The sequence below is a fragment of the Salarias fasciatus genome, chromosome 23 (assembly GCF_902148845.1).
Source record: "Salarias fasciatus chromosome 23, fSalaFa1.1, whole genome shotgun sequence".
NCBI classification, from domain to species: domain Eukaryota; kingdom Metazoa; phylum Chordata; class Actinopteri; order Blenniiformes; family Blenniidae; genus Salarias; species Salarias fasciatus.
Window position 1 is genome coordinate 17541639 of NC_043766.1, and position 14550 is coordinate 17556188.

The 14550-nt window shown below is 37.7% G+C and overlaps 1 protein-coding gene across 1 annotated transcript; it reads left to right on the forward strand.

Annotated features, from left to right (window-relative positions):
- The first annotated feature begins 3365 nt into the window (after window positions 1-3365).
- haus5 (HAUS augmin-like complex, subunit 5) lies at window positions 3366-13438 on the forward strand. Its single transcript, XM_030083814.1, has 19 exons — window positions 3366-3605; window positions 3677-3739; window positions 4718-4750; window positions 5209-5233; window positions 5543-5681; window positions 5915-6074; window positions 6187-6277; window positions 6844-6917; window positions 7016-7067; window positions 7167-7294; window positions 7395-7476; window positions 7610-7755; window positions 7923-8079; window positions 8258-8338; window positions 8444-8589; window positions 8961-9057; window positions 10412-10550; window positions 10680-10812; window positions 12374-13438. Exons 1-19 carry the CDS (start codon window positions 3508-3510, stop codon window positions 12474-12476), a joined length of 1947 nt encoding a protein of 648 aa, XP_029939674.1. The 5' UTR covers window positions 3366-3507; the 3' UTR covers window positions 12477-13438.
- The last annotated feature ends 1112 nt before the right edge of the window (window positions 13439-14550 follow it).

Sequence of the window (14550 nt, forward strand, 5' to 3'; positions counted from 1 at the left end):
GTCAGCTTTAACCCATTTTGCATTTTACTGAAATGTGCTTTGGGATGACATTACTGTACAAGCCAGTGTGACCAAATGTGAACCAGTAAAGTGAAAAGACACTTAATCCCCATTTAGTCATTGTCTTTTTTTTCTTTGCAACTTACATTAAGTTCAAATTTCTGTATGACCTACAAGTCACACTGGATTTTCCCAAAAAACAGAACTTAACCAATTTCAAACACTGTATGCAGCTCACAGAGGTGAACAGAAATGACCCTTCAAAAAAAAAAAAACTTCTTAGTTCTCCGGCATAATTTATCATGAAGTAGGGTGCAAATGGATATGGTGAACTGCACTTTTGAATAACATTCATGTCAACAATAACTTAAATGAGTGAATGAATAAAAAATAAATTTAGTGAGATGTTGTAGAGTAGGCTCTTGATTTTTTGACCATTATATGATATTGTCCAAAATCTTATTTAAGAAGCAATTCAACTGATTTGATAAGATCCCTTCCTGGTTACAACTATTTCAGTTTCAATTGTAACATCAATTCTGTATAATTTATATTTTCTGTCCAAATTTTTAAGATGCTTTTACATAAACATCTGTTGTAAAACATAAAAACTCAATGCCTTTCAAATGAGTACATTGCTTAGGAATGAATGTAGTCTTTTTCATGGATTTTTCAATTTGTTTTTCTTCTGTCAGTATTTGTTAAAAATCAAGCAGCTATGTCCCATCAACAGATTTAGAAAATGACAATTTTTTAAACGTACACCTCTTATGTTTGTTCTCCTTTTATATTTTCATCAATCACGGTGATTATGAATATACACTTAGGCAGTCGATGACACCACAATACATCTTACTTCTTTTCAACAACTAAGCCAAAGCAAAAATTAGCTCATGCCAATTATGTGTCAGTATTGCACTGATTATTCCTGATCAAAAATATGATCTAAAATATGGCACAAAATAGCTTTTGATTTAAGACTTTTTATGATACTAATTGAATCTTAACCTTATTAATAAACTTGAAATGATCATCAATGAACAAAAAAAGATGCTTGTGTTATCTTATTGATTGCACCATGAAGGTGGTGCTTTGATAAATGCCTATGGCAGCATGAATATAGATTCCCTGGCCAACATTAGGCATTCAGTCACTCATGAATCTAAGCAGACTGCTTAATGGCATTCGCATGATGACAGTCCAGTAAATTTAAGTATTTAGAACAACTGGAAAAAAGAGGGGAATTGCATTGTATTGGGCTGTTTTGAACATTTAAAAAACAGACGACATAAGTGGTAAAAAACTTTATGCTTGACTGAAGAATGGATAGGTCAGAGTCACTCAAACCATAAGTCACTATATCAGCATAAACCCATCTGTGAACTTTAAGCATGCTGAACTCTGAATATCAGACTGGTACCACCTCTAAAAGTTAAGATTAGAAAAACAAGGTTACATTTCAAAGAAATTTACCCTAAATGAACAATAAAAGATTGTGCAAATGTTGCCAGGTATGAGTGTCAAATTCTGCAACAACATTTAGATAATGAGTCACATCAGGCATTAATAATATGAAAATATGATTAACTTGTCTTGATTGTTGAGGCTGTTTCTGTTAGTTTAAGATCTTAATGGTTAGTTTTTGGCATGCTTTGCATCACTTACAACCAAGTTGAACGCAGCTGGCTGTGTTGTTGACATGTCGTTATCAGAATTTGTCTTCCCGCTCACAGGATGATGAAGCCCCATCACCTCTGAAATCTAACAATTCCCTGCAGAGCCTGGTGCTATGAAGGTGGACACAGTTGGGGCTGTTTAGTGAACATACACAGGTACTGTATGTGGGTCCTACCTATAAGGAAACTTTGTGAAAAGAAAGGCTTTCGAACGTCTTTTGAAATGGATCTAGTGCGCCCTCTGTTGTTGAGACTCGGTCATGATAAAGACCTCGGCATGTATTTTGTTCACTTGCTTCACTGTGAATATTGCCCACTGCAATAGTAGCCAATATGGCTCCCACAATTACCTTGTTAAAAGCCGTTCAGACAATATCTACCATTTGTAGCCAATTTGTATTGTAAAGCATTGGCATACTTTAATTAAACTGGAGTCAATAACCCACCAAAAACTGTGAAATGAAATGAAGTGTCTTTTTTTTAAGTTTTCATAATATACATTATAATCAAAGCTGAATAATACAACTCCCATTGGTCACATTTTTTTAATTTCTATGACTTGGTGTAGCTTTAACTTTAAAATTAAAATGCAATGTTGTTAGATGTTCAGCTCTAGCTTTTGACTCAAGAACCATGCAGGATGGATACCAGTGAACACGTTATCAACAAAAGTGACAATTTCACTCAGTCAATACTTTCTGTGTCTTGGTTGTTTGTACTCTAATGAACTGGCGACCTGTCAAAGGTGTATCCTGTACCCTCGCTCAAAAAAAAACAAAACAAACAAAAAAAAAAAAACTGCCCTGAGGCCCTGCACAGCGTTACTCAGGAGGAATGAACAAATGAATGAGCAACTTGTTCTCCTTTGATTACTACAATAAAAAGAAAAAAAAAATATTGCCGAAATTTAGGTTTAGACGTCATTCACACTGAAAGTGAAACAAAACCATTTAAAAATAACAGATAAAGCAAAACATGCCAGACATTGTTGGGACAAATACACAGCATTAACTCATGAATTCACTTCACTTCACTTTAAGTATCAGGCATGCAAAGGGCTACGTTAGCACAGGAGCTCAGACACCAGTGTTCTTTCTGTGTAGAGCTATATTGCAAGAGTTTCCCTCAAGGTTTTTAATGTATACCCAATTCTAATCCGAGTTGTAATTTGTAATCAATAATTTAGGTAAACATTTACAAAGCAGCCTATTCAGAAATAGGTTGGTGTGGAAAATAAAGCCCTTGACAGCAAAAGTGTAGAAACTGTCTCAATCGCCTGATTAACACCAGAACCACGCAGAGCAAGCCTTATGTATTTTATTATTGTGAAACATTCTCGTGTGTTTTGTACTCATTATGATCAAAATGAACGGGCTTCACGTATAATAAGTAAATCCATTGCTCGTGGTGTGGCAACTCAAGGAAAACTGGTGAAATAAGAAAAATAAATTTCACTCTTGAAACCATTTTATTTGTGCACACATGCACGCTATGATGAAGGGAAACGCGATCATTTGAACTGATTGAATTGGCCTAAGTTCTTTTTTCTCCACGCATGCTTCACACTCCCTCCAGCAGATGGCGGTAATTCAACTCCCATGTTAGTTACAGCAGAGGAGGCGGGGAGGAGGAAGTAGAAGAATAAGAAAAAGAAAAGTAGAACTCGAAGAAGAAGAAGAAGAAGGCGGGAGTTTTTTGAACGCTTCACACAAATCGTGTCGCTTGATCGTGATGTCGTCGCGTCGATTGTAAGAATTCGTGCAGAGACTGTGGATTGCGGCCCATGAAAAGGGCCGGCTGTTGTAGCTAACCGGGGCTAACCTCTGTCAGGATGACTTACAAGCTAAAACGAGAAAAGTTAAAACAGTGGATGACGACGGAGTTTGGTCGGCCCCCGAACATATTACCCAGTAAACACCGTTTGGAAGGGTGCGTATAGACGCTTGTCTAATCTACTGTGTTTCCTGTTAAAGGCAGACCACTTGATCACTATTTTTCAGGCTTTGTGCTGGACCACGGGCAGATATTTGGACGTATGTCACCGATCGTGTTTTTCATCAAAGGTCAGTCACGGTTTTCACCTTTACATTAATTTGTCAGTACTACTTGTTTCTTTTTCTGGCATGTCTGAGCAAATGTAAGAACAACATTGCGGCCCTCGAGGACTGGAGTTTGAGACCCCTGACATAGAGGCTGGTGAACTGACGTGGTGTTTACAATACAGTGCATAATCCTCCCTCGACTCTATTTTCATCTATCCTTCATCCGTACCAGCACTGTTCAGCTCTGGTCCTTGGCAGCCCCTGCCCTGCGAGTTTTAAACATCCTCAAGTTCACTCAAAGCCCAATAACCAGTCCCTCAATGCTATAAGGTGTGTCGCAGCAAACAGTTAAACACCTGCAAGGTAGGATAAGAGCTCCACGGGGCCAGGTTTGAACACTCCTGGTATATACCATCAATAATAAACTTCTTAAGGCTTCAGAGTTTATCTCATCAACACTCTGCTGAAAGTTGGGGACACCTGGACATTTCACTACTGCCTTACAGAACCCACACAGACAATCCTTTGTGCGGTTTAACTTCATCTTTAGATTGAGATGTGCTGAAACAGGGAGAGACCTAAAACATGCAGGACTGTGGCCCACGAGTCCTGGGGTTGAGTTGTTTTGCTCTATACTGCTTTGCCCTGTTCAGGGTCACAGCACCCATTTATACATCGAGGCCTTGATCATCGCTGTGGAGGTTAATATAGTGGCAGAATTACTTGGGTGTGTTTGTGTGTCTGTAAGTAGATTTTGCACAACACACATTATGGTCTTCTATTTACAACTACCATTTAACTCAAAGATCATGTTTTTAAACTGAAAAGGGAGAAGAGTACCCAGTAAAAACCAGCGCAGTGACATGAAGAACATGGAAACTCCACATTGGCCTGTGAGGGACCATTACTAACTACTACATCCCCATGCTGCCCCTTTGAAAAGATATACATACATATTGCCACTGTTGACTGTTTGTTGTTGTTGTCCTCCCCCTGCAGAACTGTGAAGATAATACGTGGAAATCTCCGGTGGTATCCTTTTCGGGTGTTACTAAAAATTTTATTTCCAGAGGCTTTTAATTATTTCATCCATTAGTGAAGTTTTCTTCAAATCACACTTGTGTATCATGAGTGAGCACTAGAGTACATTCATCTTTTCACTCAGTTTGTCAGTACTTGTACTCTGTTGGCACTTGTGTAATTACGTTTAAAGTCTTTATTTTGTTCTGTGTTTGTTCTGTTTTTGTCCTGTCTTTTTTGTTTAATTATTTTGTCTCAAAAAAAAAAAAAATGTTTAAAGTATGATGTGCATGCTGTGTGTGCCTTTTTGAGTAGCTTTTGGGTCCCGCCATACAGCATAGCATCTATTCATTGAAATAATAAGTCACTGTTGCCTCTATCTATTCCCATTATTGAAGTCTATTTACTACAGGTTGCATTTGACATCTAATTATTCAATCATCTCCCTCCTTGACAATATGATCTCTAAGGTATCAATTGCATATAAGAGATGAGGTGGGATTCAGTTTTTTTTTTTCTCATAGATTTATTGTTCAGCATTATCAATGATACTGTTATGGTTGCAACACATAGATACTCATGTTTAGAAGTTGATGTGACATGATTTTATCATTTTACATGTCCATTTTTACAGATGTCTCACTTTTTAGGCTAAACTCTGTAAAATTTTTGCATCATCAATGTAATTGACACTCACGTTGCATCTGAGTTTTAAGTGGTGTTAGTCGTAGTTCTTGAACCTAGCAGATTTATGGTTAAGTGGTGCAATTATACATGAAATGCTTTCTACTGATGTGTTTCAAGGCTCAGAAAAACGTGGCGGGCGAACAAAGAGATTCTGCAAAGAAAAAACTGCTTCGAACAAGGATAAAGTTGCTAAGAACTGAGATCACATCACTGGACTCACGATTCCAAGAACCAGACGAGGAAGTTGTCATACAAGGTTTGTCCATCTACATCGAGATGCGTTTGGCATAATTTTTCAAATCAATCTTGGGCTATTTTACTTAATGTGAGGCATGTTGGACAAATAATGATAGTGTACCGTAAAGGGAAAACTTACATGATTCTTGACACTTTAATAGCTGGAGACATCGTTATGCTTTTCTGAATGAATTATGAACGTTCTGCTATATGCCTAATTGATGTTGCTCAAACTATTTTGCTTTTACACAGAGGACAGACTTCAGTCTATGTGGGCCAAGGTGAAGGACTACAAATTGAAAGAGATGCTTCTTTATGACTTCTGGCTTTGCTGCGTTTCCTGCCACAAGATGCTCACTGATTATACGCAAAAGACTAGTGAAAAATGTGCTGTTCTGGAAAAGATGGATCAGTAAGCAGAACTACTCAAACTTTCGAGATCAAAATGAAAAAATGGGATCATTACAGACATGTCATAAATGATGTAGTTTTGAAGACTGAGTGTGCTTGTATGTGTGCCACAGATTTGCATCCTCTGGAGATCTGTTTTACTTTGAGAATTATGGCGATTATGAGCAACCTCAAGGGAATGTGGTACTTGAACCACCAGTTCTGGTAAGACATATCCAAAATTGTCTGTATTAAATTTTAACCTGAAACAGTAGTATTTGTGTTACTGTTCAAAATGTTTCAAACATAAAACGCAGTAAATAACACTGAACTGTGACAGAAGTCCATACCAGTGGAGGCAGCTGCCAAAGTGGAGATGCTAGGTCCATCAATTACAAGACGTTAGGGCTTTAGTATCTTGCTCAAGCACACCTTGATGTGAACAGATGGGCAATCGAAACAGCAAACTTCTGATTGAGGGATGAATAACTGAGTCATGGTCAGAGATATTTAAGGCAGCTGATACTTTATAAAAATGGTAATAATTGCATTTGGAGAGACGCACCTTGAGTTTCTGCTGGTATATTACGTATGTGCGCCATTTTCAACCGTATGTTACTGAAGTTGGCTGAAAGACATACTGACGTGAATTGTCGGCCTGCTGGTTTTAACTACATTGAAATTCATAAAAAAAAACTATTCCAATACATAAACATTTACATAGAACTGAAATCAAATCTGTATATCCTATCAGCTCATAACACAAGAAATTTATTTTTTTCTCCTGTCAGAGTGAAGTCACAATGCTGAGAGACAACTTCTTACAGAATTCAAAGCAAAATGCGAAATGTATTGAAGCAATAAAGTAAGGGTTTTATTGTTTCCACTTTTAAACAAATTGATAATAATTCTGTTTAAAGTAATTGTCATTGTTCAGTCACTTCTTTATTTTTGCCCTTTCAGAAACACTGCGATACAGGACGCTACAATGACAAAGTGGCTGGATGATGTGCAGGTTGGTCTACTGTGGTCACCTTGTACTAAAAGTTCCTTTACACCTTTACATTTATGGTCATTTGCTCAACATTTAGTGACATTTATTTTTTATCTTTAGAATGTGTGGGGTAATTACCTACCAAGCCATCTTCTGGCATCATTGAGACATTTTGCTCTAAAAGAGCAATTCGACCTGAAGCAGAAAACGGCTTCTCTGGATCAGGAAACGGGAGCATCAGCTCAGGCGTAAGCAATTTTTCTTCATGCAGTTTTGTTCATTCTAATGTCTAAGACTGTATAAATAGAAAATTTCCAATGTAACATTTATTTGGCATGTTCATTTCAGGCCCGACTTTAAAGAGGATCACAAATTGGACATGCCAACAGAGGAGGACAAAGACCTGCCCCCGGTTAATCCACTGGTCGAGGTGCTCCATACATATGTTCAGATTTAATATATTGTAATAATATGCAACATCCACTGCAAAAAAAACCCAAAAACAAATAGTGGATCCTAATATTTTTCATGTAAGTGGAATTGTATGTGTGTTCTTTATGCAGGATGCTAGGAAGCGGGTGAAGAAGCTTTGGGTAGCCTTGGCCAAGACTCGCTCCAGAGTGCAGACATTCAAAAATCAGCTTGAGTCCTGTGAGAAGGAGGCTCAGAAGAAGATATCAGACCAGTTTCCCAATGATTCTTCAACACTGTATGTCCAATTACTTAAATTCCATTCTGAGTTGGAGAACTTTTCAAAGTTAGACACAAAACAAACATATTTGTTTTCATATTCGTTGATACTTTCCTTTCTATATAGTGCAAATTGTGTGATTTATTAATTTTTTTTTAATATGTTGGTTTCCATTTTATGATTAGGTTAGTTTTCAAGGTGGACCTGCATCGTGTAATGCGTGCAGAAATCAGAGATCACATCAAAAAATGCGGCAAGGAACTTGAACAATCTATTGAATGTGAGCCACAAAAACACCTCCGCATGAAGCACGGCTGTGTAGTGGCCCTAACACAGAAACTGGTGAGTCTTTAAGGTTTCTTTTTTTTCATACAGCATCATTTATAAATGTGGTACAAGATATTTGTGCTTAGTACTTGTATGACAAAAACAGATGAGTAATCTGATCGGCATGCATGTCACTATTTCTGCAATACTGTATCACTTTAAAAACAGATGCTGTACTATTCTGTCTCTACAGAAGAAATCAAAGAAGGTGATCAAAAACGGAAATGAAACGATCTTGATGTTCAGGACACAGATAGTTCATTTTCACACCGAGGTCTGAAAAATTCAAAAGGACTGATTTTTTTTTTTCTTTTCCCCCAAATGTTACATACACTTTGTAAGATGACTTTTGGATTCAAATCCTTCTGTTTTGTTTCAGCTACAAGAACTGATCCATACAAAGCTTGTGCGACTTATTGAAGACATCATCACTTCAGCCAGACTTCAGAAGAACGCCATTGTTAAGGAGGCCAGACAACTGCAAATAACGCCTCTTACTTCATTGGACCGCAGGAATGTAGAAGGGTAAGACATTTCTTTTTCTTGATGCGTCTCTCTCTGTTCAGTAGGTATATTCCAAAATTGTCTTAAGTTTGTAGTGACAATAAATCACAGGGTTACTCAAAGCACTTTTCCAACTTGGGTTCCCTCACACCACTTTGTGTTGGATTGTTCTATGTATTGAGATGCTATAAATGAACAGAGAGCATAAGCAGCAAAGTAAAACATCCTTTAGTCAACCATCCCTGACCATCAGTTAGCCATCTGTGCCTCCAGCTGCTGTAAGCCAAAATATTTTACTGTTAAGTACATGAAAGAAAAATATTTCTAATTATCATCTTCATCACAAATTGACAACTGCTGAATGAATTTTTTTTCCTTTCATATTTTTTCAGAGAACGAAGAATTCCTGCGTTGCAGCTATCGATCAATCACTTGCAATCTCAAGCCTTCAACTGCTTGTGTCAGAAGCTGAAATTCCCTCTGTACAAGGTGAGTGTTTACTTATGATTATAGCTGAAGAAGTAATTCCTTCTTTGTCCTTTTTTTCCCCAAATCAATGCTATAGAACTGTGATTCTGGAATACTTCCTCTAGTAGTACATGAGGGCAAGTCATAAATATCAACAAAATTATGGTAATTAGAAAGCATACAGCGATCAAAATAACATCACTTATTATGAAAAAATATAAAACTCGAAATGTATATTTTCAATAAGTATATATGTAAGTTGTAAGTTCATAGCTAATAGGGTATACCTCTGCTACAGTATGTTCAAGTCAGCCATAATGGTAGTACTTGGAGAGCTGTGCTGTGTGAGATGACCTAAAACTGATCTCTCAACATTTTTTTCTTAAAGTAGTGTAAAATGTAAACTTGATATTTTTTTCCTCAATTAAGTTTTTATCCCATATACAATTCTGGGTCAAAGTCATTAACAAACTGCAACATGGGGACTTATAAAACATCTATCAGTTGCACAAAATAAATGCAGAAAGGTCGTGAAAAAAAGTGGTGTGCAGTCAAAAAACAGACATTTTTGTAGGGTTTAAACCAGCTGTGTCAAACTCATTTGAGTTCAGATAGAAACCAGAGGGTGGTCAGACCACTGAAATGACAGCACAATAATGCACAAACATCCACAAGTCAAAATGTTTCAGTGCAAAAAAAAGAAATAGAATGTATGCATGTAGTGTCTATTAAATAAGTGCATTTTCAACATTATGCCAATTTGAAACTTGGTATCCTGGTGGAAAATACAGTAAAATGTCTCGTGTATCCTGCTGCAACTTAAAATAAAACAATGAGTCACAGCCAACTCACAGGCCAGACAGGACCCTCAGTGTCCTGGGTTTGGCCCACAGACCACAGGTTTGACAGAGCTGACCACAGTGACAGAAAACATGAAGAGAGCACTGCCTCCCGTCAGCGGCTCACGGCTCCTGAGGGGGTGGAGATTTTGATCGAAACGTGTTTTTTGCATTCTCTGCAGATTATTATTATTATTTTATTTTATTTTATTTTATTTATTTTTTTTTTTTTTCGCAGCAGCTCCCCAGTGAAGTTCTTTTTTTGGTGATTTGTGCAACTGGTGAATTTTATATTTTATTTATTTGTTTGCTTGTTTGTTTGTTTTTACTAATTCAGGATCCATTCCTTGTGCCGCACAATCGATAGGTCAGGCCTACCACCCAAAAGTGCTGGACACTTCCTCAACTCGTTTATGATTTTATGAATTTACGTTCAGTTGTTGTATTTGTGGGCTGTCAGAAATAAACAAACTGTTTTGTTTTTGTTTGTCTGACTTTGATGCAAGCTGATTTTTCTTTTAATTCTCACCCTTTAGACTCCCCAGGAATTGTGGGCCAGCTTATACTCCAAACAGCTTGAGTTGCGTTGGCTGCACTGTAATATGAAGCTTTCCTCCAAAAATCTGCAGAAAACAATCGAAATGGCTCCGTGGCTGAGCTCATGTGATGACAGCGGTAATGATGAATAAATGAGATGCTATCAGAATCATTACACAAAGCTGCATTACCTGTGCAAAAAAACTGTTGAATGAATATGTAAAAGTTTTAGTGACAGTAGTATTTTGTGGTCATTTTGCTTCACAGATTGCCTGTCCCGCTTGACAGAAGCAGATGCAAAGCACTTGAAGTCAGTGACATTTAAAGCCAACTACCTTGTCCACTTTCTTCAGACTTCCCATCGTTTGAAGTGCAGATTGGAATTTTTCATGAGTATTTGGTGAGTCATGTTTCTGAAGGACGTAGCTCATTTTAAAAGATTAGAAATAATTTTCACACTATATTTGCATTTTAACAGCTTGATCTCTACGTCTTAAGATGTGGCGTCACCCTCTTTGACTGCACACTTCTTGTTTTCACCGAGTCTTGAGCTGAACTAGAAGTTGACATGAATGTAGCAAATCATTGCTCAGACAGCTCATGCTGAACTTAGTCAGCTTATAGATAGATGCATTGTTGTTTCAACGGATGAAGTACAATTCCAAAATTTGCAGTGTACATAAGTTTGGTGTCGCTATCTAAAAGTTGTTTAACTCGAGTTTGTCTGAATGACCAAACTGACATGAGTCAACATTTTATGCAGTTTCACAAAATCTAATTCTGCAAAGCCAACAGTTTTTCACATTTCTTGAAATGGTCAAAAAGATAGTATCCATCTAATTTTTTTGGGGGATGGGACTTTTGATACATTAAAGCACAAAGTGCTTGATATATTTAAAGCAAACATATTTTTCAAATTGAATAAAAATCAGCTCAGTCAAAAAATACAAAAATTGTCAGTGAAAGCATCTGAACAAGTCAGCAACCTGTGTTAGCCTCAGGATTGACTAAATCCAGTCTTGTCTTGGTTGAGCTTTAAAGTGTTCTTCTCTCCAATATTTGATATTAAAAAGGGAAAAAAAAACAAACAAACAGGGTTTGGTTCCATGTTATCGGGAGACAAGTAAAGCAAATTAAAAAACACAGGGCCCAAGATTAAGCCTTGGGACATGCAGCATTTCACTTCATGGACTCCTAGGAATCCATTTCCAGTCACCAAAAAATTTCGATCTGAGAATTAGGAGCTGAACCGACTGGCCTCAGTCTGTTTAAAGAATGTGGCGATCTACTGTGTCAGAGGCTGCACTTACCAGATAGAAGTCTCGAGTCCACATTGTAACTGAGGTAATTTATAATTTTGATTTTTTTTTTTTTTTAAATCAAGAACATCTCCGTACTGTTTTAATCTTGAATCCACACTGCTATTCCTCAAAAACATTGTTTCTTCTTAAAAAGTCATTCAAGTTTCTCTTAAAGTTTGCTTGAAAATGGTAGGGTGAACACAGGTCACTAGTTATTAAAATTGTCAGGATCTAAGCTGTTCTTTTTCAGGAGGGATTTTCACTACACCCCTTTTAAAGGCCATAGGAAAAGTTCTTAAAGTCTCAAAAGAACAATGTTTCTGAAAGTTAAATTTCAAAGCATCCATAAAATGTTTGAAAGCGTTGTTTGGATGGATCTATAGGGCAGGTGGCTGGGTTTAATTCGGAGAAAACTGTTTGAATGGTCTCAGCATCAACCAAAAAGAAAACCGTTTCCTCAGCTGAAAGTAAACCTTCACAATTAATTAAAATATATTATTATATAATATTATAATAATTAGATGTTTTTGGTCTGGTAAAATGCTGGTAATTCTACTTCATGTTTGTTCAGTGTGTTTTCTAAAAGGTGTCCATATTCTGTATGAACATTGGAACCACATGTTTATTTAACACCTGGTTTTCTGTGTCTCTTTTATCTAGGCTGCGTCAGCCAGCTAAGCATGCCCAACCATGGAAATCTGAAAGAGGAAGAACTTACGCTGAATGGCTGAAAAGGTGGAACCGAGCCCTCGCCAGTTTATAATGGCTGCTGCAACCATCCATCTTCTGCGTCCATCCAGCTTCGGCTCCAGATCTTGTCTGTGTTCAGTTGACTCAGTTGATGCCGGGTGAAGGGCGAGGTGCGCCCTGCACATTTTGTCAGCCTATTACGACAAACGCACACACACACAACCAATTTATCCTGTTGCACGTGCCATTGGTCTGTGGGATGAAGCTTTAGTGTCCACAGAAAAACACACAGAAGTTTCAAAAAATGTAAATATGTACTGCAAGTCAAACACAAATATATAAAATATCAAAAACAAAACAAACAAAAAAACAACACAACAATTAACTGTAAATATTTTTTTTCTTTTTTAAACTGCATTTAGAATAGAGAACTATATCGGTTCATCCTCTACTGTTCTTTCATAAGGTACTTTAGTCAGTCCCAGTTGACTATGAGTGAAGGTGGTCTATCGTAGGGAAAAGTAGTGAAAAACAAACTAACACTCCACCTCTGAGCAATATTACAATAATCAGCTAACAATGAATGCGTGTGTTTGGATTGTGAGAGGACACCTGGGGAAGAATGTGCACATTGAACTTTCCAACTCAACATAGAAAACATCCACATCCAAGCCTGTTGTCAAACTGGTGACAATCTCAGAGTGGCAGCAGTGCTAACTACCAATATGCACAAACGATTTGTAACAGGTAAACAACCCTGGTCCCCAAATGCCACTGTCCTGCATGTTTCAGGTCTCTCCCCAGGCTTGTTATTGGGCTTCTATACAAGTTTGATGAGACTTGAGGTGTCCTGAAACGGGAACGGAGATAAAACATGCAAGAAGTCGGCACTGGAGGCCTGGAATTGCCTAGTCCTGATTTATAAACAGCAGATCTTTTACTAATGCTCTGAAGTGTAACTCTGACTCAGCCATACTTTTTGATTGAATATACCCTTGGCCGTAAGAAACACTTTTTTTTTTTGTCTTTGTCATTAAAGTATTTTCAAACCTGCAATGTTTGTCTTGTCTTTCTTCAACTGCATTCAGATCAAAGACCAGCTGTCATTCATCCATCCATCTGTGCTCTTTGAAAGTCGGTGGCTTCAGTTATTCACAGGAGTCTGTGAGGGCAGGTATATAGTCTTATTAAAGATCACTAATTCCAGACACAAAGCAGACAGAAAGATGGTCAAACACATTTCATCCTCTGACCAATATTACAATGACCATCTAACCTTAAAGGTGCATTAAGGAGTTTTACAACCTTAAAAATACTTATTTTCCACCATAAATATGTTACACATTTTTAATGATGTGTACAATGTGCCCTGACATATTCATTACAAGTACCTCTAACAGCCCTAAATTGTCACTTGAAAGTTGCAGTGCCGGTCGGCACCAGCATTTTTTTGGGGAGAATTTGAAAGGAATGAAGTAATGCACGCTCTGGCTGGTTAAGTTTCGTTTTGTCCGCCATTACTCCGCCAGATGCTTAGTGAGCAACAACTGAGCAGGATCTTCCAGAAAGTAAGAAAAGACTGGCTTCTAGCACTGCCACAGCTCCAGCACAGACTCCACCAGGGAAAAGAAACTTAAATTGTACTTGAGCGCTACTAAACGAGCGAAGACGGAGTCCCCCTCTTCCGTGCACGCGAGCCACAGGCACGAGTTTTTCACAAAGCTGCATTACGCACAAGGCCTGCAGGGGGCGCTGTTTCGCACAAAATGTGAAACTCCTTAATACACCTTTAAATGCATGTCTTGAGTAAATGGAGGGAGAAATCCTCCATAACAAAACCCTCTGAGCGTGTTATTCTGGGGGATGGTGATGTGAGGTGTCAGTACTAATGATTTATAAACATCTTATTCAAATGATTTTAAACATCATTGTGACTACATTGCCCTAGTAGGTGTACTCTTGGCTATTAATACAAAATTGTGATGTCTGTCATGAGTTTTTTTTTTTTTTTTTTTTAACCTGCAACAATCATCCTGTATGCCTCGAACTGCATTCACAGCAACTTTGGAGTTGGTGAGACCTGCCTGCAGCTCTTACACTAAGATCAGTCTCCGTGCCACTCATGCCTCCTGAATGGGCTGCGGATG